A 27,208-nucleotide genomic window follows, 5' to 3' on the forward strand; every position below is an offset into this window, starting at 1 on the left:
GGCCCTGGTGTGCAGCCATGGCCAGTGGGGTGCAGGTGGGCATATGCCACTTGTATTTTCTTACCCTCATTCTGCTGCAGTGCAGAGGGCACACTGAGTTCTATCTCGCAGTGTCATTTATCCCATAGCCCTCTCCACCTGCTCCCCCTTCCTGTCCTAGAGGAAAGTGCCACCAACTGCCTGAGGACTCCTACCTCCCCATCCTCCCTCAGAATGTGGGCTGGCACTGCACACTTCTTTTTCCATAAACCTCACTCCAGGATGTTTCACTGCCACATCCTTCCTTTTCCCAAGCCCATGACTTTCCTCTCCCTGGCAGAAAAACAAAAGTCCAGGACTTAAGTATGCTGAGCCCCAGGCCTGGTCATGTGAGCTTGCCCCCAGCACCAAGCTGACTCCCATGCATGGCCAGCTGCCTTGACCCTATGGAACACTTTTGCAGATTTGTCCTTCCAGCCTCCCACACTTCTGCATGTTCCATGGTCTTGTGGTGCCCGCTGTAAATCAAAGTGGCAAAGGTGCTCCTCCTTGGTTTGTGTGAGATGTTCCTGGGACTACACTCCAGCTGTGCTCACCTGTGCTCACCACCCCAGGCTGGGCTTGGTAATCACCTGTCTCCCTCTCTTTTTGTTCCTGTGCTGCGGTTTCAGATGCTTGGTGAAGCAAGTCCAGTCAATATTGTATTGAAACTCAACCAGCTGATTTCTTTGCTGTCTTCTATTGAAGAAAAGGTAGAGTTTTCAAGCTATTTTATATCATCTTCTTGTCCTCCTTTGCCTCTAGTTTGTTTCTTGTTCATCATCAGTGCAGTGCTCTGCCACAGTAAGATTTCTTTGTTCTGATTTCATTACTCTCAGTGTAGTGCAGAATCACCAAATGCAATAAATTACACATAATTATTTTACAGGTGAAAACACTGTTGATTGAAGGTCCTGATTCAACACACCGGCGCTCCCTTATCCCCCCTGTCACTTTTGAGGTAAATTTACTCCTTCAACGATGCTGATCATAAGGTAGAAGGACAGTAATGCACATTTATGTCAGTATCTCAGCTCCTGGGAAGTTTGCTGTGCTACCACAGAGATAACAGCTATTCCTGGTTGCTCTTTGGCACCATGAAAATGCCTAAGAGATGTCTGGTGAGATTGGCATAATGATATGTGTCCAGGAATAAAGGGAAGTGCTGCATTTGTAATACATGTGACTGAAGTGTAGAAAGTCCCTCATGGAAAACCTCTCTGTATTCCAATAGGTGAAAACTGACTCCCTAGGAATTTTCTCAAAAATGCAACTCAAAGTGGATGTGGAAATGGGAAAACTGATTATCAAGAGATCTAAGGATGGTCCAGAAGACAAATTTTATACCCACAAGAAAAGTAAGATGTCAGCTTAATATCACAAATGCTGAACTAGGCTCTGGCAATTCTGCTAGATCCTGGGTGATGCATGAGCACCAGTCAGCAAGACACAGATATCTCTGTACTGGGAGAACCAGCTTTCACAGATTGTTTTAGACCCAATCTCCAGGTCTAAACGAAGACACAGGAATCAGCACTGCAAGGGAGCAGGTTTTGGTAGAAGATTCCCCATAAAGCTGGCTGCAATAGAACCATTTTTGTTCTGAGAAACAGTGCCACTTAAAAAAAAAAAAAAAAACAAACCAACATTCTGCAGGAACATGCTGACTTCTGTGATGATTTTTGATGGTAAAAAGCCCGACATTCAGTTTCAGTAACATTCTTCAGTGACTTTCCCTTGATTTTTTGTTACGTAGATTGATATCTCTCATCATGAGCAATGCCAGTTTGCCAGTTTGGTCTGTGATTGCCTGGTTCAAACAACTTCCTTTTTTTCTGTTTTCTTTCTGAACAGGCAGCTCACTGAAGTTGAGACAAAGAGATTTGTGAGAGAGTAGATTATACCCTTGGGCTCTTTCCTGCTAGAAAATCAACCTGTTGCTGGCAGTAATTGAAACTATGAGCTTTCATGCATGGCTTTCTCCACCTGGTGTTCATAACAATAAGCTGCTATTTTAGATGGGAGGAATCACCTTTACCACCAAATGAAGTCTTACATCCTCTTTCACAGATGGGGAAGGAACACATGTAGGCTGGCTCAGAATACAGGGGGATTGCCTGCACAAAGTTAAGGCTTTGTTTCACGCTGCCAGGCTTGGGATGGAAAAGAGCTCCAAGCAGAAGAGGTTTGAGGGTCCTCTTCACTTGGAGTCCAAATCTGTTCCTATAGGGAACAGGATTAAGCAACTTTAAAATGCAGGTGTGCAAGGCAAACAGCACAGACAGAAAAGACCAAGCCTTTGAGCAGAGTTCTGTTCATTTTGGTGGGACCCTTATTTCAGTGACTGCAGCTCTTGACACCCAGCCTGTGTTCAGTCTTGCAGCTCATCAAGTCGCAGAAGGTTCCAAACAAGCTGGTTATTGTTCTGGAAACAGAAAAAGAAAAAACACAGCGGAAGGAATATATTTTTTCTGATTCCAAGGTATGTACATGGTGTTTCTTTCCTGCCATTCTGGAGCAGGTACCTGGGTGGGAGTGGAACATGGGGCATTCCTTGGTAGAAAGTGGAACTGTTGAAGAACAGTAGTTGCCTTTGTAAAAAATAAATTTCTCCTTTGTTCTGGAAACATCCAGAAAATGAGCAAGTATACTGTCTAAAGGGAGATACTAGATACCTAAGTGCTGTCACTGAGGCAGGAGGACAGAGCAAGCACTGGGGAGAAGCAAGAAGTCAAGATGGCCACTGTGAAAATGTTCTTACAGACAAAGAGGTAGGGAAATATTTTTTTCTGATCAGCTCAGCATTTGTTAAAGCAGTGCACAAGCTAAATACCAAAAAAATCTCCACTGGAAAGGCAGCCTCTTGGAAGGTTTCAGGATAGTACAGAGCTAATCTGCCCTTCAAGTGTGCTGGGAATTTCCTGGTTCAGCAGGTTTTTCAAGAGGTCATGTCAGAGGAGTTAAGTATCTCATTAATTTTCTCTGCTCTTCCCTGTCTAGAAGAGAGAAGGATTCTGCCAGCTTTTGCAGCAGATGAAGAATAAACACTCGGAGCAACCAGAGCCTGATATGATCACCATCTTCATTGGCACCTGGAATATGGGTATGGACTCCCTTCTGCCATGGGCACTCCTTCAGACACTGCCTAAAGGTGTGCTCAGCTGGTGCGATGAGCTCCAGACTCTCTGTATTGGGTTCTGAAGGATTGCTCAAGTGACAGGGAAGTGTGGCTGGCACAAAGCTGGTGGAGCAGTGCACATCATTGTCCACCTTGCAGAAAGGACAGGAGCAATTGGGAGTGGGGCTGCAGCTGAGCCTCATCCCCAATTAGTTACAGCTGTGAGCAGCAGGTGAGCAGCACTGACAGCAATGAGCCATGGAGTGCCCAGGGGCACTGACCAACCACCAAAGGGAGCAGAGGGCACACAGGTGCAGTGCACGAACATGAGGGGTATAGAAGGCTGGGCTAAAGAGCAAGGAGGGCAGATGCTTGCAGCCTTCTGAGGTGGTGTGATGTTATTCTGTAAGGGTTGAATATTTCTGAAATTGTACGGTGATACTCTGTTTCACAGCCATCTCAACTGCCACATGTGCTGTGACAAAACTGCACATCAGCTGCTGTCATTTGACTAGGGACAGTTCATGTCCAGCCTGGGAAGACAGCTGAGTTTCTGTGGTACTTAGAGAAAGGGGGTAAGGTGTGCTTGAGGACAGTGGAATGTAGGGGTATTTTTCTCCCTTTTGGGACAGAAGCCTGGTTCAGCTGCTGTGAGCTGAGTTGTCTGTGTTTGACCATCCTTAAGGAATAAGGTCAAGGCAGTGGTAGGCCAGGAGGAGTACAGCTCCCTGCCTTTACACCTGGCTAGCCTTGGCCTTGGAAAACTGATCAACAAGAGGAAGGTGGTGAAAGCAGAATCACTTCTTTGTCAGTGACTCGGGTGGTGGTAACATCATTGTCATCCTATAATAGTGTGCCCTGGCTGATAAAAGAGTGATATGAGCTATGAAGCCCATCATTTCTGTCCTCGTGTGTTATCTTTATCCTGGTTTTGAGAGGACATGCTCTGACTTCCTTTGGTGTTTGATGTGTTAATAAAAGGTGCAGCCCCAGCCCCAAAGAAGATCACCTCCTGGTTCCTCTCCAAGGGGCAGGGGAAGACCCGTGATGACACTGCTGACTACATCCCTCATGACATCTATGTGATTGGCACCCAGGAGGATCCCCAGGGGGAGAAGGAATGGCTGGAGACCCTAAGGCAATCTCTACAGGAAATCACCAGTATCAGCTTCAAAGTGGTAAGCAGTTATTCCAGCTATTGCATGGAATGCCAGAGATGAGGGTGTACATGTTGTACAAATAAAAGAGAGGACAACAAGTGGTATTTTGCCTGTACCTCCTCCCTTTCTCTCCCTTTATTTTCATTGCATTTGGGTGAAGGAGAATGAACTGAATATGTCTGTGACCTCCACAAGATGCTCCCCTGGAGCTGGCTAGATGGACCTATTGCTATGGACAGTGACTTCCCTCCGGCCAAAGCAGGGACCCTGCCAGCCTAGGAGCAAAGGGAGATGTTGAGCACTCAAGTCAAATGCCGGTGTTATTTTGACTTTCAAAAAGGAGGAGACTGTTAAACTTCCTGAGCCAGTTGTAGCCTAGATCTCATCCTAAGCTATTGCACTTTAAAAGTAGGATGTAACAGAACGGGCAGAGGAGAGAAACTTTTTCATAAGAGAAACTTGAACCTTATTAAGACCAGCTTTGGACATTCCTGGGTTTCAGTGATGTCAAGAAACAAATCTAAGCATATCTGGAAAGCTAACTCTCACTGTGATTGGGAAACTATTTTGTGCAAGCAAGATAATCCAAAGATCAACTAGAAAAAGAGACTAGAAAATAGCAAGGTTCCAGCACTGATTAAAATGACTGAAAAAATATCCTGAGCACAGGAAGAAAATTTCTGTAGAAGTGCTGTTGAAGGAGTCAGGAAGGCTGCAGCCACAGTGCAGCTTGACAAGTATTTGCAGAAATATAACCTCTACCCTTCCCATTCCTGCAGATAGCCATCCATACCCTCTGGAACATCAGGATCGTTGTCCTGGCCAAGCCAGAACATGAGAACCGCATCAGCCACATCTGCACAGCCAATGTGAAGACAGGCATTGCAAACACGCTGGGTGAGGCACGGGCAGGGCCTGCCCAGGCAGCTGCCATCTGCTCAGCCCACAGGGAACAGCTCTTCTGCTACTCCTGGGGCAACATTTATGTGACACTCCTAAAGTTATATCCCACTAGCACTGGTTATATTTACCCTGTAAGGGAGGAAACCTATTTGTGTGTATACTTAGCTCACACACAAACACACACACATATATCTATATATTTATACTCCCAGCAAGCACTTTTGACCGGCTATTGGATTGCTCTTTCTTGGATTTCACAAGGAAGTTGCAGTTCTCTCCCTTCAACTAATTTTTTAGCACCCTTAAAAATTTGCTCCCACAATCTGTGCTGTATGCACTAATTTTTTCTGTGTTGATTAAGTGAATTTCTCTTCTTCATCCTCCACTTTACTTCACATGTGCTAGGTACTTTATTATCTTTGCTAGACTCAGCCTGGAGGTGGATTAATTTTTTGTCATTTTTGGCTTCCCTTTTGCCAGGTAATAAAGGAGCAGTAGGCGTGTCATTCATGTTTAATGGAACCTCCTTTGGGTTTGTTAACAGCCATTTGACTTCAGGAAGCGAAAAGAAACACAGGTAAGATGCATCCTCCCCTCTCGAAAATGACTGTAGAGCCAGGGTGAAATTCTCTGGGCCATGTTTGGAAGGAGGGCCCACCAGACAGGCACAAACATGTTTTCCTGACCATAAAAAAATTGTTCAATGTCTCCTGGGAGGGCATTTAAACAAGGGACTTCTCCTATGTGATCACAGCACACGGGTGCAGGAGAAATGGATGGAAAAATTATTTCAGAGGCAAGTGTAAAAGTCTCACACAACACTTTCATGACCTGTCATGAAAACCCACTGCATGAGGAAAACACTTCCATGATGTACAGTGTTTTGGAGAAATGTGGGAAGGCTTTTCCCATCCAAAAATAACATGCTGAAGGGGACTGTCTTCCTTCTTACTATAGACAGTCCTGTGAGCCCTAGGACACAGCTGAGACAGATCCCTCAGGAATCCCAGGAGGGAGGTGTAGAACCGGAATATCCCTCTGGTGACTAATTCTCTATACCCAGCTGTGAAATAAGGGTTTGTGGATTAGGCAGGTTCTGGTCAGTGCAGGACTGGAAGGCAAAGATCCTGACACCACTGGGAAATCAGTGTCCACACTGGAGGAGCTGGAGCAGTTGGAAGGAGTGGTTTTGAAAGTGAAGAGGACTTGAAATGAAGAGTTTGGCCTTGTCATCCTTTCCCGGTCCAGGAAACAGATGGCGCGGGATTTCTGCACAGGGTCTTTGCTACTGATGAAGTTAACTTCTATTGAAGGGTTCCTCAGGGCCTGAAGAGCTGCCAAAATCTAGTCATGTGTTTGCTGCTGAAATCTGAAGGAAACAATCTAATGCTGGATTTCTAGGACATGTAGCTCAGAAAAGCACAGCCCCAGAAAGCAGCAGAAGTGGCTTCAGGAGCACATTCCCTGAGCCTGTCTGCTGGGGTGGCAAGTTCTCAGTTTCTGATCTGCTCCTCTGTAGCTCTGAGTCGGAGCAGCTCCCTCCTGGTAACGCTGCAGCCTCTGCCATCCCAGGCTTTTGGAAATTACACAGCAATTTAGGATGTCAGGCAGATGTTTTCTTGTCTTGACAGACGCAACCAGAACTACACGAACATCCTGCGCTTCCTGACACTGGGAGATAAGAAACTGAGTCCATTTAACATCACCCATCGCTTTACTCATCTTTTCTGGCTGGGAGACTTGAACTACCGTGTGGAACAGCCCCCGACGGTGCGGGACGCTGCAGGAAGCCCTGCAGGGACAGCACACTCTGTTGCTATAGGAGTGCTCTCTTCTTCCAATCTAGGGCAACATGACAAAAAGAGGGGAGACAGAAGGGATCCCCAGGGCATGAGTGTAGCCCCAGTTGAAGGAGAGTAAGGAAATCCCTTTTGCTCTCGCTAAGGATTAATGGGCCCAGGAATGCCATCTGGCACACTTTGCTGCTTCATGCAGTCTTGGTTCCCCAAACCTCCCGACTTTCCTTCCCACTGTGAACAAGCATCTGTCCCTGAATGGCTCAATCCAGAGATTGCCTTTCTGCTCTGGTTGGTGAGCTTGGAATAGCTGAAAGAGGCCTTCAGGATCAGGCAAGCCCTCATAAATACTGGATAGGTTTCAGTATGTGGGAGAAAACACCAAGCTTGGTGTGGATATGCATGTAGTTGTGAGTGTGTGTGCTCTTGTGTAGGGGATGTGTGGGCATTTCAATACCTGTTTTGATAGACAAATGTTCAGCCACACAAAACAGGCTGGGGCTTTTCAGTGACAGGAAGGACAGGGAAGTGGCAGGGGCTTACAGCTCTGTCAAACAGTTCAGGAGCTCTCACCAGTTAACCTGTGAAGGGAGTATTTATAAGAGGTTTTGCATCATCTGCAGCTCTGCTGTTTCCCTGTTGGCAGGAAGCAGAAAATATTATCCAGAAGATCAGGCAGCAGCAGTATCCGGAGCTGCTGGCTTTCGACCAGCTTCTCCTCGAGAGAAGAGACCAAAAAGTGTTCCTGCAGTTCGGTGAGATCCTGTACTGGCTGGCAGTTTCCTATGCTACATCCACCAGCCTTCTCTGCCAGCCTCGGCATGGGGCAGGGTGTACAAGGCAGTGGCTCTCTTGCTCAGGTGAGGGTTCCCAATGGCCAAGCTGTAACCAAGCTCTTTTCCTGTTTTAGAGGAAGAGGAGATTACTTTTGCTCCAACCTACCGCTTTGAGAGAGGCACCCGGGAGAAGTATGTTTACACCAAGCAAAAAGCTACAGGGGTAAGTTAAAACTGATTTCCCTTCAGAGGTATGTTGCACAGCTGTGACAGTAAATCCTGCAGAAGAAAGTGACCTAAACCAATCTCTGTGTTTTCTGCCCTTGTGTTTTGAAAGGAGTCAATATAAACAAAAAGATTTGACACAAATATATGGTGCTTGGGTGAATGAATTTCCTGTTCTTTTGTGAACTGGCCCTTTCCATTCTTCTTGACATTACTTCTCCTTTGGTTTGCAGATGAAGTACAACTTGCCATCCTGGTGTGATCGAGTGCTCTGGAAATCCTACCCCATGGTGCACGTTGTATGTCAGTCCTATGGTGGGTGGAGAACAGATTGCCGATAGCAAGGCAACCAGTCTGAAACGGAAATGATTCAGAACAGAGTCTGTAGGATCTCCCTGCACTGCCAGGCACTCCGCATAGAGGGACCTGATGTTAAACGAGGCAGAGGGGAGCCAAAATCTCTCTCCCTGTAACCTTACAGGCTGGGAATTCATTCTGTTATTCTTTTATATGCAGAACACCACCTGGACAGTTGCAGCTGTCCGACTTTAGACCATGCTGTAGGATCATTTTACATCAGTAATTTCTTGGCAGCAACCACCACTTTTCCTGTGCAGTCACTACCAGGAACTCTTGACAGCAAGTGCCAGCAGGACAGACTCTGTGTGCACAGTCCAGTCTGCAGAGACTGGAGCTGCAAACACATCTCTTGTATCAAATCATATTCCAGAAGAACTGTGTGGTACCAAGAGCCTGTTCCCTTTCCGGCTGAGAAGCATCACCAAAGTCCAGTTCAGGGAAGAGAAAAAGCCCACAAAACCTGTTAATAACAGACTCAAATACTAGTTCCTGAAATGTCATCAACTATACATAGGACTGAGCATCTGAGTATGCTGCTTATAGTTTCCCATGCGTAGATTGGGAGCAGGGCTGTGAAAGTCTCTCAGGGATGAAGCAGGCTGATCTGATCACAAAGCCCATGATGCTGAGGTGTGGGGTTGAATTGGCCTCTCTGGAATGACTGGGTTTGCTGGAACTCTGTGTATGTTTAGATCCAATCAGGCCTTGGTCACCCACTGTTAACTTTGGGCCAGGAGTTGCTTTGTAGCACTGAAGCAGCAGCAGTGTATTCTTGTGTGATTTCCTGCCATATTAGAGCTATACTTAGCTATGCATGTTGCAGAGGTAACCAGGAAGCCTGTAAGGGCTTTTTGTACTTGAGGAATCTAACATTGACAGTCATCTACAAAACAGTACAGTAAAATGATGTCCCTTAACCAAATCTTTCTGTATTCTGACAGAAGAGTTGCATTCGTGTGTACTGACAGGAGTTTATGTAGAGAAACACTTTTGACTAGAGACAGTTACCAGAGAGACTGTTATGTTTTCTAGAAAATTACTGAAAATATTTCTTTGTCAGTGATCTCCCTGGAGCAGGGCAGTAACTGTCTTCCCTTTCTCCTGGCAGGCTGCACCACTGATATCATGACAAGTGACCACAGTCCTGTGTTTGCCACCTTTGAAGTGGGAGTCACCTCACAGTTTGTTTCCAAGAATGGTCAGTCAGGTTGGGTGCATGTGTGCCATCTTCACCTTGGATACAGAATACATTGCTTTGTATATGCTGAGAGAAAAAGCCAATTCTTTAAGAGGTCAGTCATAAATGCCCTCTCTTTATCTGCTACTGAAAGTGACATTATTTTCCCTTCCTCTTTCCTAGACTCCAAATACACAGATTCCCAAGGGGAGATAGAGTTCCTGCACTGCTACGCTACTCTGAAGACCAAGTCCCAGACCAAGTTCTACATTGAGTTTCATTCTAGCTGCTTAGAAAGTATGGGTTTGCCCATCTTTATTGTTTCTGTCAAAGTTTTCTGCATGTTTGGATTCTTCCTTCTTCTTTCTTTGATCTAAAAAAATAGCTATGTGGATCATTTGTTCCAATGCAAAAAAAAAAAAGGGATGTCCTAAAGATTTGCTGTAGTTTGCAAGACATTCCATACTATCAGCAATACACTCCAAACCCCACAGCTAAGGTAGCTGTAATCCATGCTTAGACATGTAGCCTTCCAACAGTTTTTCCACCTTGTTTGTCAGTCTGATAATTCCTTTCTTGATGGGAAACATCTAAATCTTGCTTATTGCACAGAAAATGCCTACATAGTAAAGACATGATTGATTAAATTTCTAATTATGCCTGCTACAAATGATCAGGTGATTTCAAAATGAAGCACCTGCATTATCCTAGCAAAAATAATTTTAAATAATTGAATTAATCTGGTTTAACAAAAAATAAGTCAGAGGATCAGCTAAAAGGGAAATGAATGCTAGTGATGTGACTTTGTAAGTGGGACTGTGTACCCCGCAGCACCACAGATTTCACTGCCTGTGCCCATGCTGTGGGGCTGAGTCTCAGCTGTTTATGTAACACAAGCCTACAAGCCCTTGCTGTGGGTTTTTTAAAGCAATCTCCCATCACAGAACTGCTCTTGTAAGTGGGACAGCAAGCCTTTGGTGGATGCTTCATCACATTATCGCATGTCAGAGCGCTGTGTCAAAGACAGTTCCATAAAAGATTATTTTTTGGCTGTATCAAAATTTGCATAAATTTCTATGGAAACAGTGTATTACAAATCTTAAATTAGAATTTCAAAAGTGTGCTATCTTGAGTGGCGTAGGAAGAGCTGTCATGTTCTTATCCTCCGGTCTATGTATGCACTGATCTCCTCAGTGCCAAGTTTAACTGCAAAATGATACCATTTAACAATGCTCTAGCAAAACCATTTGCAAATTTACTGTGTAAAAATTCATCCAAAGCTCAGACTTTAAGCTTCTCAATACTTTTAAAATTTACGTCCAAGTAGGAAAATAATTGTAGGCTTTTTGGAGACATAGTGAAGAGGATTTGTAGCCCAGTTCTTGCTGTCTCTCTCCTGGTAAACTCCTTTCTTGTCCCTTTGCAGGCTTTGTGAAGAGCCAAGAAGGAGAAAATGAGGATGGAAATGAAGGGGAGCTTGTGGTAAAGTTTGTTGAGGCACTTCCAAAGGTAAACTGGGACAATACCTCCATATTTGTGTGGAAGAGAAGCTCCCACTTTCATCCCATAAGCAAACTTAGGTCTTTTACTTTCATAAATACTAATTTCAGGAACATTGTTGTGGTCTTGTTTACACTTAAAGGGACTGTAAGAATGCAGGATGGGCTTAGGCTAAACAGAGTATGTTGTAAGCAGGAAAGGACTTTCATGTCTGTGTACTTACATGTCTGTGAAGAATTTTGCTGATGTGATTATGCCATTCAGGACCATGACTTTTTTCTCACCTTTTAAGAGAACATATTGCTGGTTTGAGCAGGACCATTTTTTTTTTAGTTTTAAATGGAAAATAAAACATCTTAGAGTAACTCTGCCCTGGAGTTTCTTTGCCTGGTAAGATAAAATTTGGTATATTTTAGAAAAGCTGATTTAGTATTTTTTACCTGTGTTAAAAAGAACATCAGTGTCCAGAAGTTGTATTCTGAGTGTCAGTGTCAGACATAAGTCCTGTCCTTGAGATCAGAGCTGTTCTTCATTTCTTGGCATGGTGGGAGTTGAACTACAGGAGCTCCTGGATTTGGAGCAAATGTGCATGTCAATACCCTTCTAAATAGCCCAGAAGAGCTGACTTTGGAAAGAGTGCCTTACACTGAGAAACTGGGGAAAGGCTCTACAATAAGTGATTGCAATAACAGCCAGGCAGATTTTTGGGAACAGACTGTAATCACAGTCCAGATGCCTTCCTCCTCAGGCAGTTTTCAGTCCTGGACTACAGGAGAAAACTGCAGCTCATCCCATGAGTGTCAGATTTGCAGCATTCCATTTGCTGGGCTGGGACTCAAAGGGTGCAGCCTTCTACCACAGATATCCCGATGTTATCAGAGCCTGATCCTGGAGGTGACATGATAAACCCATAAGGGTTTCTCATTTGGGACTGAGTCCCAGGGAGAAGTGTGCTCCTGTCAACCATGTGTTGTATTGACCCACCTTAACTTGTCTTTGCAGCTGACTCCAATTATTTCAGACCCAGAATACCTACTGGATCAACATATCCTGATCAGCATTAAGTCATCAGACAGTGATGAATCTTATGGTAAGTGCTTAGCTCTAAAGTTCTGGATGAGTCAAAATCTACTTAGATTCTTCCAAACTACTGAAAGAGTGGGAGAGACTAGAAGTAACTCCTATAGACAGAACATCCATGATTTAGAACTCAACATACACAGAAATATACATTCACTGTGGGCAATATTTTGTGAAGTAATTATGATTAAAGGAATATGAACTCAAAGCAACAACCTGTGTGAGCTTTATCAGCTCTGAAAGAGCAGCGGTTTAAAAAGAAAGTCCTTTACAGGAACTAAATCAGGAGTCAGCATGTTTAAATGCATTTAATCAGAACATAGAAATCCTGTTTCATTTGCACTTACTTGAGGCATTTCTCCTGGCTACAGAAAAGTATTTGGATGTGCTTGTGGCTCCCAGATTGTCACCAACCAGAGAATGAAGTCCTGTCCACAGAATGTTCTTTGCCTAAATCCCATTAACAGCAATAGCAGCCATAGGCTCATGTTTTCCTTACCAGGAATGGAAGCTCAGAACCCTGAAGTTAGCACAGGTAACTTCGATGCCCAAATCCTTCACACACACATGAAGTGAAATAAATGCCCCTAATTTCTCAGGAGATATTATACTCCTTACTGTGATCCAAAGCAGATTCTCTCCAGTAATTACATACCTGTCAGTGCATTGGTAGTAGATGACACAAAACATTTCAGTGCTTTGTTTTTCAGTCCCAGCCTCATTGTCTCCCTGTTGATTTTTAGGGGAAGGCTGCATTGCCTTGCGAATAGAAGCAACAGAATCCTTAGCTCCTATCCATACTGTGCTCACACACCATGGAGAGAAAACGGGGATCTTCCAAGGTGAAATCAAGTTACAAACGTCACAAGGAAAACAGAGAGAGAAACTGTATGGTAAGGAACATCATCATATCTGCAATGCTCACGCGAGAGAATGCTCACCTCAAAAGATTTCTGATAGTTGTCAAGGAATTGAAAATTATCTCTGCAATGCCTGTAGTCACAGAGAATGCTTTTGATGCTGAGTTCAAGGAGGTGTGAGTATGGTTAGCTCTCAGGAGCATACCTGTACTCTTTCAGGAAGACAGAACAATTGGATTCCGTGGGGTTTTTCATCATTCAAGTAAATTCAGCAGACTGAGAGAGCCCCCTGTCTGTCACCTGCACTGGTTTTATTGAATGGGGATCCCTTACTTCCACTTGGGACATGGCACACTCCATGCCAAGCTCTCCCTGCTCCAGTCATCCTGGGGAGCAAAGAGTATGTCAGGCTCTCAATGAACGGTTTCTTAGCTAGAAGATCACAAACTTTGCTTTTTTCACCTCACTGTCTGTTGTTCTCATTCAGAGTACAGAAGCAGCCATTTACAATTATTCATGATATTTACAGTTATCCTCCATAGTAAAATGACTGTATGTGGTCGTTTGGTGGGTCATGACCTTTGTATTTCAAGACACATTTCTTCCTCTGTCAACAAGACATGACATGTATTAGTGGGTAGTTGAAAACATAATAGCAACAACAGTTTAAAACTGTCCATCACTCTGATGGACAGTTTTAAACTAGACAAAAAGAGATGCCTTGGACAAAAAGAGATGCCTTAATGAACATAGGAACACAGAAAACTTGAGCAGACAGACTCTGGAGATATGTGTGCCCCTTCCTTCCTTCAGATTTTGTCAAGATTGAACGTGACGAAATCACTGGTCAGAAACCAAAGAACATCAGCAGTTTAGAGCCTAACAAAGACTGGGATCCAGCTAACAGGTAAAGGGCAAGTGGGTAAGTGAGTTCCAGGAAAATGGTTGGTGCCATAAATGCAAAGTTGGACTTGCTGTGGGAGCAGCATCAACACGTGTGCTGAGCATTGGGAAGCTGCTTTGTGGCTCTCTGGTCAGGACTGGTCAATGCTCCTGTGCCCAAAGCTTCAAAAGCTGAGAATGCATTAGCTAGAGTGGGTCCCTGAATCCTCTTATAAAAGGCCCTTTTATTTCCAACAGAAAGTCAAAATCTACTCATCTGATGGCCAGAGAGGCAGCAGCCATTGCTCGCTACTGGGGGAGTGCTGTCACTTCTCCAGACAGCCTGGGAAAGGAGGATATTTTACGGTAACCTTGCCACCTTACCTCTGACAACTTGGAGTGGGAAGCTATGCTCAAACTGCCTGGCTTTTCCTTTCCAGGAGTCATAGCATGAGTCTGAGTAAGGCTGTCCTTTCACCTTTTTTCACTGGGGCTTTTCCTTGCAGGCAGCTTCTGGCTGGGCCCAGAAACCTATATGTGGTTGCAGAAGTTGGGTGCTCTCTGCAGCCTGGAAAGGGAAGCATCTGCTACAGCGACAGGAACTACTTTGGGGGTGGGGGAGGTTGTCTTGACCCAGCTGCTTCCTCTCCAGTGACCAAGGGGAGTGAGGCACTAACAGGACTCCCACTTTTTCCCTGATTCTGAAGCAACAGAGACCAAAAAAAAAAAAAAAAAAAAAAAAAAAAGAGTAAAAAAAAAAAAAGGCAGGTAGTATTGAATCTAAGCAATCAGTGGGTACTAACTCCTTTGTAGCTTGCAGGGAGACAAAAAGCCCCAAACATATTTGTGCATGTGCCTCCCTAACAATATTTCTTCTCTTGAGCAGGTCCACCCCCACAGACATCAGCAACCCCAACTACCTGGGCATGGCTCCCTTCTCTCAGCAGCCCTCTGCAACCTGCCAGCTTAAGCAGACACCTTCATCAGAGCAGGCACCTTCCCTCTGGAACTATGAGCAGCAGTCCAAAGAGAACACCTCCCTAATGGGGCAGAGTCACTCAGCCTCCACATCACCCTCCTTGTCACCTCTATCTCCAAAACCATCCCTCCAGCCTACAGCAAACAGAAGCATTTGTAATTGGAGTCAAGAGTACCAGTGAGTGTTTGAGTTTTGCATTGAGGCTTGGCTCCTCTCTCCTGTCATTCTGCACAGTCACTGTTTCATTATCTGTTTAGAGAGTTCAAGGTGCAGCATATTCTTTACATATTTTATCTCTAGAATGAGAAAGATAAGTGAAGGTCACAAGTACAGACATTGCATACTCAAAGAAAACTAGTGTAGCAAGTTCCTCAGACTTGTGAAAGGAAAGCCAAAGATAATGAGTTAAACTTACAATTAAATAATGGAATGTTAGAATCATAGAATGGTTTAGATTGGAATGGACCTTAAAGCTTATCTCATTCTACCCCCTGTCATGGGTAGGGACAGCTTCCACTATCCCAGGGTGCTTCAAGCCCCATGCAACCTGCCTTGGACGCTTCCAGGGATGGGATAGCCACAGATTCCCTGCGCCAGGGCCTCAGCACCCTTCTTCCTAACAACTATCCTAAATCTCTCCTCTTCTATTTTAAAACTTCCCCCTTGTCCTATCACTATCTGCACTCTCCCTCCTTTGTGTCAGTCCCCTTTAGGCACTGAAAGGCTGCAGTGAAGACTCCTTGGAGTCTTCTCCCATCTGAACAGTGTGTTGTCTCAACCTGATATATAGGTTTAATTCTCTACCAAAAGAAGAGAAGGAGAAGTTTACAAAGTTGACTGTAATAACAAAGAAGAAAAGGGAGGAGTGGGGCATAGATCCTTCCCCTGGATAGGAAGAAGAGGTCCTTCGTGAGTTATATGTGAAATACTTTCACTGAATTTCTACTGGCATGATACAAGTGTCCAGCTGCTGCAGAAGCTAGATTCCATGTAATGCCTCTATCACAAGCCTTGATGCAGAATTTCCATCTGGCAACTGAAAATATCCCATCCCTTCCCAGCTTAGTGAGGTGACAAGGCTACTTCACCCTAGAGCATGCGTGCAATCTGTGTCCTTGTTAGAGACCTCTTCACAGCCAAGAGACAGTTGCTCTCTGAGCTGGGTTGGAGCCCCCTGGTAAATGGGTATGGCACTCTGGAAGTCAAAATTCACAGTAATCAGAGCTGCCAGCACTGCTGGAGCCTGTTCTGTACCCAGAAGTGCTCCATCATGGCTCAGCTCTCTGCTCCAGAATGCGCTGACTGCCAGAGAAGAGCTTGAGACACAGAACACAACTCATTTGAAGACACCCAAAGAACATGTGCTACTCACCTCTATTCCACTCAGTGATACTGCGGCCGATTTTTTAAGTACTTTGCAGGTGAAAGCCTGGCCAAATCAGGTGAAGTGACCCATACCCACAGGACTTGCTATGTCCCACGGTACGCTGTGCTGTCATTTCAAGCTGAGCTGCAGCTCAAAGGGCTCTACTGAGAATGCACATGGATTGTCTCACCCTGCAGAGCTATTACTCTTACACTGTGCATTTGGGTGCATTAAGGAAGTTTATTCCTTCCTTAGCAATACCATGCTGCACTGGTAGCAAGAGGAGATTGACCTAATTGTAAAATGCCACAGTGTGATGTGAGCTCTTATTTTTAACATCTAGACTACAATTTCCATCCTCTCTGCAAGATCTGAAGATTAATATTCAAATTCAGATTTGTGTGTGTCGCAGAGTCATCAAAGGACCTGGCACAGTTTGGCTCGGTAGTTTATCTGTGTTTAAAAAGAAGCCAAACATCACTTTGACAGGACTGCAACCTAGCAGGGAGTTTACAAAATGCTATGCATATCTGCTTTTTGCTGTCATGTTACTAATGATTAAACAAAGTAAAACTCACTTCTGTTCTCTCTGTTAAACACACTTTTGTTCTCTCTCCCCAAGTTTAATTGTTTTCCTGTTGCCCCTTCAGGCAGTCAGTTTAATTTGCTCACATTCATTTACTATTCATGTCCTCTCTAAATCAGTCAGTGACTCTCTTGCCTGCTCTTCACAAGTCTCCTTTTCACCCTACTTCCATGACTGTAGGCCTCCTGACGTGGGGAAATCCACAGCAGAGCCCGTGCTGCAGGAGGAGGGGCAGCAAAGGCCAGAGATGTTCGAGAACCCACTGTATGGCTCCATGAGCTCCAAGGGCAAGGTGGCTCCCAAGAAAGAGCAGGAATATCCCAAGGCCTTGCGGAAAGAGCAGCCGCCACTGCCTGAGCAGAGCTGTCATCTCACAAAGCCACAGGAGCCTGAGTGCAGCAAGACCTCTGGCAAACAGCCATCACCACCTTTCCTGGTGCCCACACAGCGATTCCGGTCCTACACTTCATCCTGCCAATTGGAAGAAAAGAATACAGGGGAAAAGAGTCAAGGCAAACCAAAGATGACAACACCATTGGAAAGCTCAGCACCGCTCAAAAAACTCGTGAAGCCATCAAGGGCTGAAGTCAGCCTGGGCATCCAGGGACAGCAGAACAAGCCACCCCTTCCCTCCAAGAGCCGGGCAGTGCTGGACATGCAGAACTCCAAGGGCCGCGATTATCGGGACAGTTCAGAGCTGCCGCACTCTGGGAAGCACCGGATGGAGGAGGGCCCGGTCAGCAGGACAACTACACCGGTGCGTTACTCGGGGGAATGAATGGGGTGGGAGATGGCACTGTGACTGGAGTCGTATTGGCTCAGTCACTAAGTCCTCACTCCATGGCTCCTATCCAACCCACAAACCTACAGGGCTTGCAGAGCAAGGGGTGCCAGGGAATATCCTAAAGCAGTATTGCTGCAGAGCATGACATGTTGTGAAACTATGGTCTTAGCTTTGCAGGAGTTTTTACCTTCTGGACAGTTTAAGCCTGGTGGTCCACAAGAGGAATGCAAAAAAGTCAGTATGTTGCTATGTCTTGTTTTGGGCATACTGTGCTGTTCCCTGAAAGTGGCTGATCCTGCCCAGACAGCACAAATCTGTAGTATTGGGCAATGGGCTTTGCTGTAAGTAATAAACAGATGGTTACAAGTAGTTAGTGGTAAACACTTAGCAACTTAGGACAGTGTGTCCAAAACCATTACTGAACCCTCTACAGAAATAATCAGAGATATACTTTCCTGGGCTGGTGGGTTTATTTGTTGTGGTTTGGTTTAGTTTTGTGTTGTTTTTTGGGTTTTTTTCAACAGAACATAAGAGCTGTATGAGAAGGAGTAGGGAAGGCCTTAGTAAGTGCATTTGGGAGAAAAAGCCTACTTGAGCAGGCTGTAGGATTTCTTATTTTTCCATCTCCATCAAAACTTGTAGAATTGACAATATACAAGCTCATGTCTTCTCTTGTCTCTACAGTGAACACAACACAGCAGCTGGTGGTACTCTAGAAGGAATCCTGATGGGAAGAACAATGGAAACTACTGCTTTGTTCACACTGATGTCCTCTAGTCTGGTTTGAAAAAAGACTGAGGAATTTTATTTTTGAGGGTACAGCCCTCCCTGTGATTATGAAAATGTTCTAGCTGAGAAGCTTATCCTATGTTGCTCAGACCAAGAGGGGCCAGGACTACAATACCAAATGCAAGTTATTCTTTTGAATGTCACTTTGGCACTTCCTTGTAAAGGTGGGTGGCCAAGTACATGCATTAGTAAATGTTTTGGAAAAGAGGATGGTACGGTACAAGGACTAGGAGATGGAAAGGGTGCATTGAAAAAAAAACCCTTCCTGCAAAAGCAAGATTTCTGTTTTGTGTCACAGGATTCCAATTAAAGAATGATATGTAAAAGAAAGCATCTTAAAAGCGGTACAGCTCCAAAAGCATGTCCTATCCATCGAGCAAGGAGGTCAGGGAGGGTGGGGAAAGAGTCTGAATAGCAGATACTCATGCAGGTCACACACCCTCAGTGGAGCCAGCCTTGCCTGGAGCTCGGGACTGCATCCCTTCACCACCCAAGGGACACAGCAAGTGAGGGCCAGCCCATAGCACTGCAGCTCCTTTTCCTTCAAGCAGGCCCTTCTTTGATAGCCCAGCAAACAGAGGGAAACACCAGAACCACAGGCAGAAACAGGGGAAGAGGAAGGGCCCCTGGGAGCCCAGGAGTAAAACTGCCTGCAGGGGCAAATAGCAGCACCCCAGCCTGCCTGGCAGCAAGCACTCTGCTTTGGAGGACACTGGCCAGCTGGTTTTGGAGCATTCTTAATAGACTAATGCTGACCTTACTGTACACTTTTGTTCATTGACTGAGAATGAATAATGTTAACATACTTGTAATTTCTGTTGTATTTGTGTTAAGTATTAATGCTGTGGTTACTATTAGACTAAGCCTGTTGTGACTTAATCACTGTTATTGTTTCCATGTTGATTACTTAAAAAATAATAAAATAGTCACCTTTCTGGTCATTCTTTAGTGAAAATTCAGAACTACCTGTCACACGATTCAGCTTTAGGTGGGTGTTACACCAGCTTGCTCAGTGAGAATAGTCCCTGCCCAGAGAAAACACCAAAGGCACCAAGGAGAGCAGGAAAGGCACGACAGGGACAACTGACAATGCATCCGTCTGTCTGCACAGACTTTTTGTGGATATAGCTGCTTTGAAAACTACAGGACCTGTTAGCAGGTACAGTTACTAATTGTGTGATTGTAGAAAAGGTACAGTAATTTTACTGGAGGAGAACGGGTCAAGCACAGGCTTGTGAGAATGGGTGGAAGAGGACAACCTGTAGGTAGAAACCTTTCAAGAAAAGATGATTTTTTGCTATGCAGGTTGGAGTTTCAAGGCATCATTACTGAAGCACCTGGCTTTACAACCTACAAATCAGCAAGAGAGACTGTGAGCTTACACTCCTCTAGCTTTATTCAGAAGAAACTCTCTGTGTAATCACCATAATTCAGTAGCTGTGGTATTTTGCTGGCCCTGAGGAACATTTCACTTTTCCAGGTTGGAGAAGAACTTGTGTGGCCATCGAGTCAAACCTCCCTAGAGCAGGTGAGCTTTCTGTCCGATACAGAGAGTTAGATCAGCTCTCAGTAATTCTGGGCTGTGTTCTTCTATGTGTGGAGATGGAAATGGGATGACCTCTCTATAAAAAAATTTTATCTTCTCAACAATGAGACAAGCTCAGATTTTTTTTGTTTTATCCCTGACTCCCTAAACTGTAAAAAATAAAATATATTCCCCAAGACTTAGAAGCTAAAAGCTGTATATAAAAGAAATATATCTTCCTGTGTAAATATTCTCCTAATTGAGAGTGCTGCTTAAATTGTGCACAGATTTGCAGATGAACAGATTTTGAAAATACTGGACTTGCTAAGGCATAAAAATCCATCCAGGTACTTAATTTGGCCTGTCCTTTAGAAAGGCATGTTGCTGGGGAAGAAAAGCAGCTCTCTTCCAGGTTTCCAGCAGGAAAAAAATACATTCCTATTCCTATGCTAAAAATGGATTGCCTACCCACTTGGGGTTCCAAAGACAGTCTGATGGAATGGTGGCAAATGCCACCAGGCTTTGTGCAAGTGGACAGTATTCAAAAGAAGGCTCTGTAAAGAGCTTTCTGAAGCTTCTCTGGATAAGAGTCTTCTCAGGTCAGCAGCTTGGACACGGAGTGGAGAAGTGGGACAAGTGGTGAGACACTACATAGTACTTACTTGTCTCTGTGGCCAGACTGGCTGTGCCTTGGGATGGTAGAAGTGATAACAACAGCTGTGGGAGCTTGGCAGATGTGAATATCAGAAAACTGAATTTAACAAATAAGTCTGGTGCTTCTGTTTGTTGTATTTAATTTTTAATTTCTGTCACAAAGCCTCTAAGGTGCTATCTACTGGTTTTACTGCCTGTGTCTTGAACCACAGGAAAGCAGAACTGAACATAAGCTGCTACTTATTCTGACATCCCTGAGCCTGACTCTCTCTTGCCAAACTAGGCACATTTCTCTGCTCTCTCTGCTGTTGTCCAGTTAAGTTGGTACAGGCAGTATGAGCAAAAGACATAAACTGAAGGATATGAATTGTCCAAAAATGTACTGATTTCCCCCAGATGTATTATCTATCCATAACCTTCCGGCGTCCTTTATTTTAAGTTCTTAAAATAGCTGGAGTCTTTTTGTACTTATTTCCATGGAGACCCAGCTGTCAAAAATGCTTGAAGTTCCCAGCTACAGGATGTTATGTTGCAGAACACAGTAAGTTTTAAACCCTCCATTTCCTGCCTGCACCTGTTGCACCTAACACCAGTTTCTTTGTCCTCTCAGTGTACAACCACCACAGGGCACCTTTAAGCCTTTTCCTAAGATGTTGTGGGCAGCACATTTTCTTCCTGATAAAGGTATGGTCTTAGAGAAAAGGGCTCAGAGAAGAGGAAAAACAGAAGGAAAACCAAATTAAGGTGAGTTACTCATTCCAAAATAGCAAAGGGATAATTTTGAAGTTAGAAATGATGTTGCTTAAGCCTGTAATCTACTGGGACCAAGCACCCTTTTTCTGTACAGCTTAAAATTAACCATCTAGTCAGTATCCTCCCACTTGTTTTTAAAATGAAAGGTTTGCTAAAATTTAGTATGTTTTTCTGTTGTCCTTGTGATAATACAGTAATTGCCCATGTGATTGAAGGGACGCATTGTCCAGAAATTAATTGATTCATCCCCGGACCAAGCTCCTTATTTCTATTACATTGTGAAGGCTCAGATAGGTATGTGTGTATAAACTGTGGGTGTCAGGACTAACTGATCAAGGTGACACAGGACAGTTCCCAGAGACCTCCTAACCAGTATCAGCAGATTGGAAATAGACAACAGCCAGATATTTCGCTTTTACTTCTGTAATCTCTTCCTGAGAGAAGAGATTTCCCCTGTGGGACATCTGCCAGCAAGACTCTGTCCCTGCTGTCATTTGTGATGTTCCTTGCTGATAACACAGATCAAAGGTGCAGCCAGTGGGCTGGGCTTGGGGAATTGACGGGTGCTGCAAAGCCTCTCCATCATCAGCTATATCAACTGCATCTGTGTGGTGCTCGTGTGGTTGAGGCTGAAGTATTTAGTGACAGGGTCAATGGCTTTGCCTGTTCTCTGTGCCCAGCTGGCACTGTCTCACATGCTGGTCACACCTGCCACCAAAAGGCTGCTGCAGTCCCCAGTGCATTCCTGCAAGGCCTATGGAAGGATTCGTTATGCAAGTGCTACAGAATAAACCAAATACTCCTTTCACTGTGCAGGAAAGGTGTTAGCTGCAGAGGTACAAGATGTTCTCTCTAAATATATATGTAAGCAAACATCAAGTTATTACTCACATGAATATGAAAAAGATCCTCCTAACTCTACAGTGTGTGCATAGTGTTGTTTCAAATGAGGCTTCTAATAAGAAGTATTTTAAGATTGCATTTGTGTTAAACTACTGAAGTTTCTTAGAAATTCTTTCAGAGTTGAATCCCAGGTTGACAGAAGAGTGAGATTTCTTTTTACCTACTGTAATTTGCTATATTTTTTCTGCATTATCTTATTATGCATCATCACAAAGCATTATCTCATTATGCATCACCAAATTTCCCTGAACTTCTGTTCTCAGTTCATTACCATTATTCAGTTTCATTAATTTTATTTGCAGATAATCTTTGCTCTAGCTCCCAAGTCAGCTAAACTAAAGGATACTTCAGTGTACCCTTTTAGATCAAAACTCAACATTCTTCTGTAGCTCTCAGAAAACTGTGATCAGAAGTGTTTTACAAACCCCAGTATTGCAGAAGCCATCACAAAAACAAGGCATGGGTCTGCTGAATGTCGTGCTTGGACTGGAGATATTCCAGAGGCCCATCCAGACTCAGCTATTCCATACTTGTGTGGTTCTATTTAACTGGGACTATTCTGTGCCAGGGATGGTAATCTGCTACACATTACAGTTATTATTAACACTTTACTGCATTTTTTCCCAAGGTCTGGTCTAGATTACATAGAAAACAAATTAGTCTCTCTTATCATGAAGTATTAGATTATATCATAACTAATAAAGATGGCACAGAACATGCTAGTAAATGTTGGGCTGGAGAGAGGATACATGGATGGAAAGGGATGAAGGTGTCCAGCAACATGGAGGAAGGTTACAGAAAAGCAACTAACAAAGACTTTGTGGAAGGAGAGGGAACCCAGGAAAAGGGATGTGGGTAAAAGCTCTCTCTCATAGAAACAGGTCAGACAAGGGAAGAAAGTAAAGGTAGCAAAGAGACTGGAAAATAAAAAGAGACCTTTGCAGCAGAAAGGATGGAGAGTTAGCACAGAATTTATGTCTACTCCATACTTCACAGTAATTTGCATCTTGACATTATGACTTGAAGTACAAAGAAAATGACCAGGTATGGGACATGTTCCCTCTTTTCAAAGGTAAACTGAAGATCCAAAACAAAGCTGAATTTGAAAATTGAGTCTAACTTTGGGAAGAACACTATCTAATATCTTCCTGGAAAATTAGCATTTCTGGTTCCCAGTCAGGAAGCAGTGAAGGAAGTAAGTGAATCTGAGCACCAAACTTCAGGGAAACATCCCATCAAAACCTGCACCACTCACCTCAGAGCAGGGATCTGTTGTGTCACCTGAGTGTCATTTACAACACAGCCAGCTCAGAATCCGAACTGGGCTGGAGGGGGCCCTGATGGGACCCTGCAATCCATTCACCACACCAGCAAAGAATAAACTACAAAACCCTGCACCATGTTTTCAAGGGGTCTTATAACCCTCCAGCAGCAGAGATTCTCATCTGTCTCAAGCAGCCTGTTTCGAGCTTCACCAGCTTTTACCAGCCCTTCCTCATCTCTAGTGGCCATTTTTTGGGTTAACTTTAGGCCCTTTCAGTGTAATCCTGTCCCATATGAACAAGCAGATCAGGGCATTGTCTCAGTTTTCTGACGTGCATATTTACATAGTGCTGTCATGTTTCCCATGTGTCTTATCCTTGTTAGGGTAAACAATTCCAACTGTCCAAGTCTTTCTTCTGGATCAAATCTCCTATATACATTTGTCATTCCTGCTGGGCTACTTTGATATTCTCAATTCTTCCTGAAATGTGCTGGCTAAAGCTGGACACATCTCCACCTGCTTTTCCCTCTATGGATGTGAGGTGCCAAATTCATTGGAGGCACACAGTTTTTGTTTCTTTGCTGCAGAAGGAGCTTTCTGACAAGCTGGCTAATTTGGTAGTCTGAAATTTTTACTTCTGAATTCAAGTGTTGAAGAAATCGCCAGATTTTTCTGCTTCTGGTGGCAGAAAGGTGCTTCAAGGGAAAAAGCCACTTTCAGCCAGAACAAGCTGTTTCGTCACATTCTTACAGTTCTTGGGGATATAAGAGGAGAGCAGGATGACAGATGATGACATGGAGCAGGGATGTGCTATTGGAAAGACTTCCAGAAACCTCAGATATATTTAAGAATATTGTATTGGAGTAGGAAAGGCATTGTTAGCAGGTACTGTAAAGAAAATCAGGATGTCCTGCCCACTACAGACATCACAGATTACAGAAAGGTAGACATCTGTAACGTAGTGTGATTTTTATAAATTCAAACATATACAGATGACAATTAATTGAAGTCCTTCCCTTGGAACATTCTAGCAGCTGCTGTAAAGAGTAAAACGTGAAATGTTTGATATAATTCATTTATTTAATGCTTGAGGACACACTTTTTTTTTTCCCTCATGTCTTTTCTACTCACATTGATTCTTTTTCCTGCTCTGCTGAAAGAAATAGGGAACAATTATTTTCCTTCCCAGTTTTAGTGAGAAAAGCCTGCTCTCAAAAGTGAGCTGAAGGATTTCTTCTGGAGGGGCTAAAAAAAAGCAGAGGGTTGGCAGTTCAAACTCAGTGAGGAACTTTGGGGCTGATTATATATTAAAGCCAAGGTAGAAGCCTCAAGAGAAGAGTTGAGTCTGATCTCTGTATTTTTGTATCTTTGACTTTCCCTTTTCCTCATGCTTCAAGTTGCTTTCCCCTTTCTCTGCAAAGGATAAAGATGTAGAGAGGATTTGACAGGATGAATTTCTCTCAGCACTGCCCTTCAGCAGTTCAGTAACTATAGCTGTAGAATTAGGACTTGACTTGACTTAACCTTACAGTTGTTATAAACGACTCATACCCTGAGTGGCAAAGAGTTACAAAAGTTTTATTGAGAACAATAAAAAAATTGACAAAACAAAAGGGACAGCGCTGGGAGTGTGGCCAAATGCCAGAGGCTCGTGCACAAAATGGTGGCTCTGCCTTTTATACTCCTGGTGTTGCAACAGCTTTACCCATATTTATTTTGATTTTACACTGTCCTGCCCCATGTCATTCTTTTTGGCACTGATGGAGTTTTGTCACTGTGGTCATCAAGGCTATCATTGCTTGGAGTTCTACTCCTTTTAAGGTCACGTCTCAAAGGTTTGGCTAGCAACAGTCTGTCCAATGTAAACTCATAAAGCCATATTAAAACACACAAAACCATCTTCAGAAATAGGCCATTGTAACAACATCAACCACTTTAACATATCATTAATATGAAACATTATAATATTTAATATCAATTCATATAATACCCTGTGAAAGCCAATTCCCATTAACTTGTTTCTCACACAGTTACAGGTAATTTTAAGTTTTTAAACAACTAATTTGATTTTGTGATGTATAAGTAGAATGAAATAGACTGTGTGCTTACACTTGGCCAAATGAGCTTTACAGAGAATGCACATAACCTCATGCATTGTGTACTTTGTAAGACAGAGCATGAACTATTATTAACTCAACCAGCAGCACACTCTCCTCCAGTCTAATAATGTAGTGAATCATCTATTTCACGCTGTTACAATTTCATAATCGCATCTTCATTTACTTACTCAAAGAAAAACAAAGCAATTTAGGCAGTCCAAGACAAAAAGCATTATGAGTTCTGCCGAGCTTCTAATTAAATTACAATAATATGGTTACCTAATACATTACTTAGGAAGTTAATGTCAGGAAAATCCACAAACACCAGAGGGTTATGTCCAAAAAGGAGACAGGAGTCCTTCAGCTTTATTCAAATAAAGGGAGAGAGTCTATTGGGCCACAGGCCTGCGGGCTTTGCTCTCTCAAGGCTTCAGAGGCCTTTTATCCTGAGCCCCCAGCCGTGAGTGTCCCTCTTCCTTTCCCCATCGGCTGAGCTGCTAGGATGGTTCGTTCAGCCTTCCCAAACCACTTACCCCATATTCCCACCTTGAACCTGGCATTTTACTCCAGAGTTCAGCCTTGTGCAGACCCTTGTCTGTTCCAGGAGCCCAGACTGTCTGGGCCTGGTAAGGAACCTGCTCCCCAAAGTCAGTAGAGACATCAGGACCCATTCCGAAGATGTTAACACCCATTCCTTCAGCCATCCAATTGTTTGTAAAGACATAAGCACACATCTTTTCTCTCATTAAGCAGTTGAAAGTAGAGCAGTGGAGTGAGTTGTTATGGATTTTTACATTTGCCAGAGAACGTGTGGCTTTTTCATGAGGCTGGCCAGAAGAGAGTGCAGGAAGGGTTGTATAGTAGCTTCTACTGTGTTCCAAATTAGGTCGTTTTTCCTAGAAAGCCTCATGCTCTATTTCATTCCACCACCACCCTCCTTGAAGGATGAGCTGGGGCTGTTCAGGTTTGAGAGGGGCCGTCAAACCTGTCTGCCCCTGTCGACAGGGAGGGCTCCAGCAGAGCCCAGGCTCTGCCCTGGGGGGGGGGGGCCAGCAATGCCATGAGAGGAACGGGCAGGGACTGATCCCAAGAAGTTCCCCCTACACAGAAGTCAGAACTTTCTTCCCAGGGCAGTGCTCCAGCCCCGAACAGCGTACCCAGAGAGGCTGTGGACTGTCCTCACAGGGGATATTCCAGAGTCCTCTGGACACAATCCAAGGCCCTGTGCTCTGGGATGGCCCTGCTGGAGCAGGGAGGTGGGACCAGATGAGCCACTGTGGCCCCTCCCAGCCTGACCCCATCCCGTTATTTCGCGATTCCTGGCAGGTGATGGGAGTGGTGTCTGGTAAAGGGGGAGAAAGAGCACAAAGACCACTCCACAAATGGCACTGCAGGTGTGTCGTATCTGCATAGTGTAATAGAACACTCCCCCTGCTCTCAGTGGAGCCCTTAATAAATGTTTAATGTTCGCTCACAGTAACCTGTGCTAATTTAACAGTGGCAGGCAGAGGTGTGGCGGTCGCTGCCGAGGCCGGACAGTCCCCTTGTCACGTGGGCACCAGCCTTTCACCTCACCAAAGCCCCGCCGGTGCCACTGGCACAACATAGTGCTGCCGGCCCTGCGGTGACACTGAGCTGCGAGCGGTGTCCC

General features: G+C 44.3%; 1 protein-coding gene across 3 annotated transcripts in view; it reads left to right on the forward strand.

Annotated features, from left to right (window-relative positions):
- Positions 1 to 19,300, forward strand: part of INPP5D (inositol polyphosphate-5-phosphatase D) — a 50,244-nt gene extending 30,944 nt beyond the window's left edge. The window contains exons 7-28 of one of the 3 annotated variants that reach the window (XM_059855213.1): positions 651 to 731; positions 908 to 979; positions 1,253 to 1,376; positions 2,394 to 2,500; positions 3,019 to 3,121; positions 4,118 to 4,314; positions 5,076 to 5,193; positions 5,680 to 5,776; positions 6,831 to 6,969; positions 7,642 to 7,750; positions 7,906 to 7,994; positions 8,230 to 8,311; positions 9,465 to 9,554; positions 9,717 to 9,830; positions 10,960 to 11,042; positions 12,036 to 12,123; positions 12,857 to 13,006; positions 13,787 to 13,880; positions 14,114 to 14,221; positions 14,742 to 15,011; positions 16,967 to 17,543; positions 18,255 to 19,300. In XM_059855213.1, the coding sequence (XP_059711196.1) occupies positions 651 to 731; positions 908 to 979; positions 1,253 to 1,376; positions 2,394 to 2,500; positions 3,019 to 3,121; positions 4,118 to 4,314; positions 5,076 to 5,193; positions 5,680 to 5,776; positions 6,831 to 6,969; positions 7,642 to 7,750; positions 7,906 to 7,994; positions 8,230 to 8,311; positions 9,465 to 9,554; positions 9,717 to 9,830; positions 10,960 to 11,042; positions 12,036 to 12,123; positions 12,857 to 13,006; positions 13,787 to 13,880; positions 14,114 to 14,221; positions 14,742 to 15,011; positions 16,967 to 17,543; positions 18,255 to 18,257 (2,895 nt within the window). In that variant the 3' untranslated portion in view covers positions 18,258 to 19,300. Of the gene's footprint in view, positions 1 to 650; positions 732 to 907; positions 980 to 1,252; positions 1,377 to 2,393; positions 2,501 to 3,018; positions 3,122 to 4,117; positions 4,315 to 5,075; positions 5,194 to 5,679; positions 5,777 to 6,830; positions 6,970 to 7,641; positions 7,751 to 7,905; positions 7,995 to 8,229; positions 8,312 to 9,464; positions 9,555 to 9,716; positions 9,831 to 10,959; positions 11,043 to 12,035; positions 12,124 to 12,856; positions 13,007 to 13,786; positions 13,881 to 14,113; positions 14,222 to 14,741; positions 15,012 to 16,966; positions 17,966 to 18,254 lie in introns of those variants that run through there. The other 2 variants (XM_059855214.1, XM_059855212.1) reach the window with 2 other exon arrangements.
- The last annotated feature ends 7,908 nt before the right edge of the window (positions 19,301 to 27,208 follow it).

This window comes from Haemorhous mexicanus, chromosome 10 (genome assembly GCF_027477595.1).
Source record: "Haemorhous mexicanus isolate bHaeMex1 chromosome 10, bHaeMex1.pri, whole genome shotgun sequence".
In the NCBI taxonomy this organism is placed as follows: domain Eukaryota; kingdom Metazoa; phylum Chordata; class Aves; order Passeriformes; family Fringillidae; genus Haemorhous; species Haemorhous mexicanus.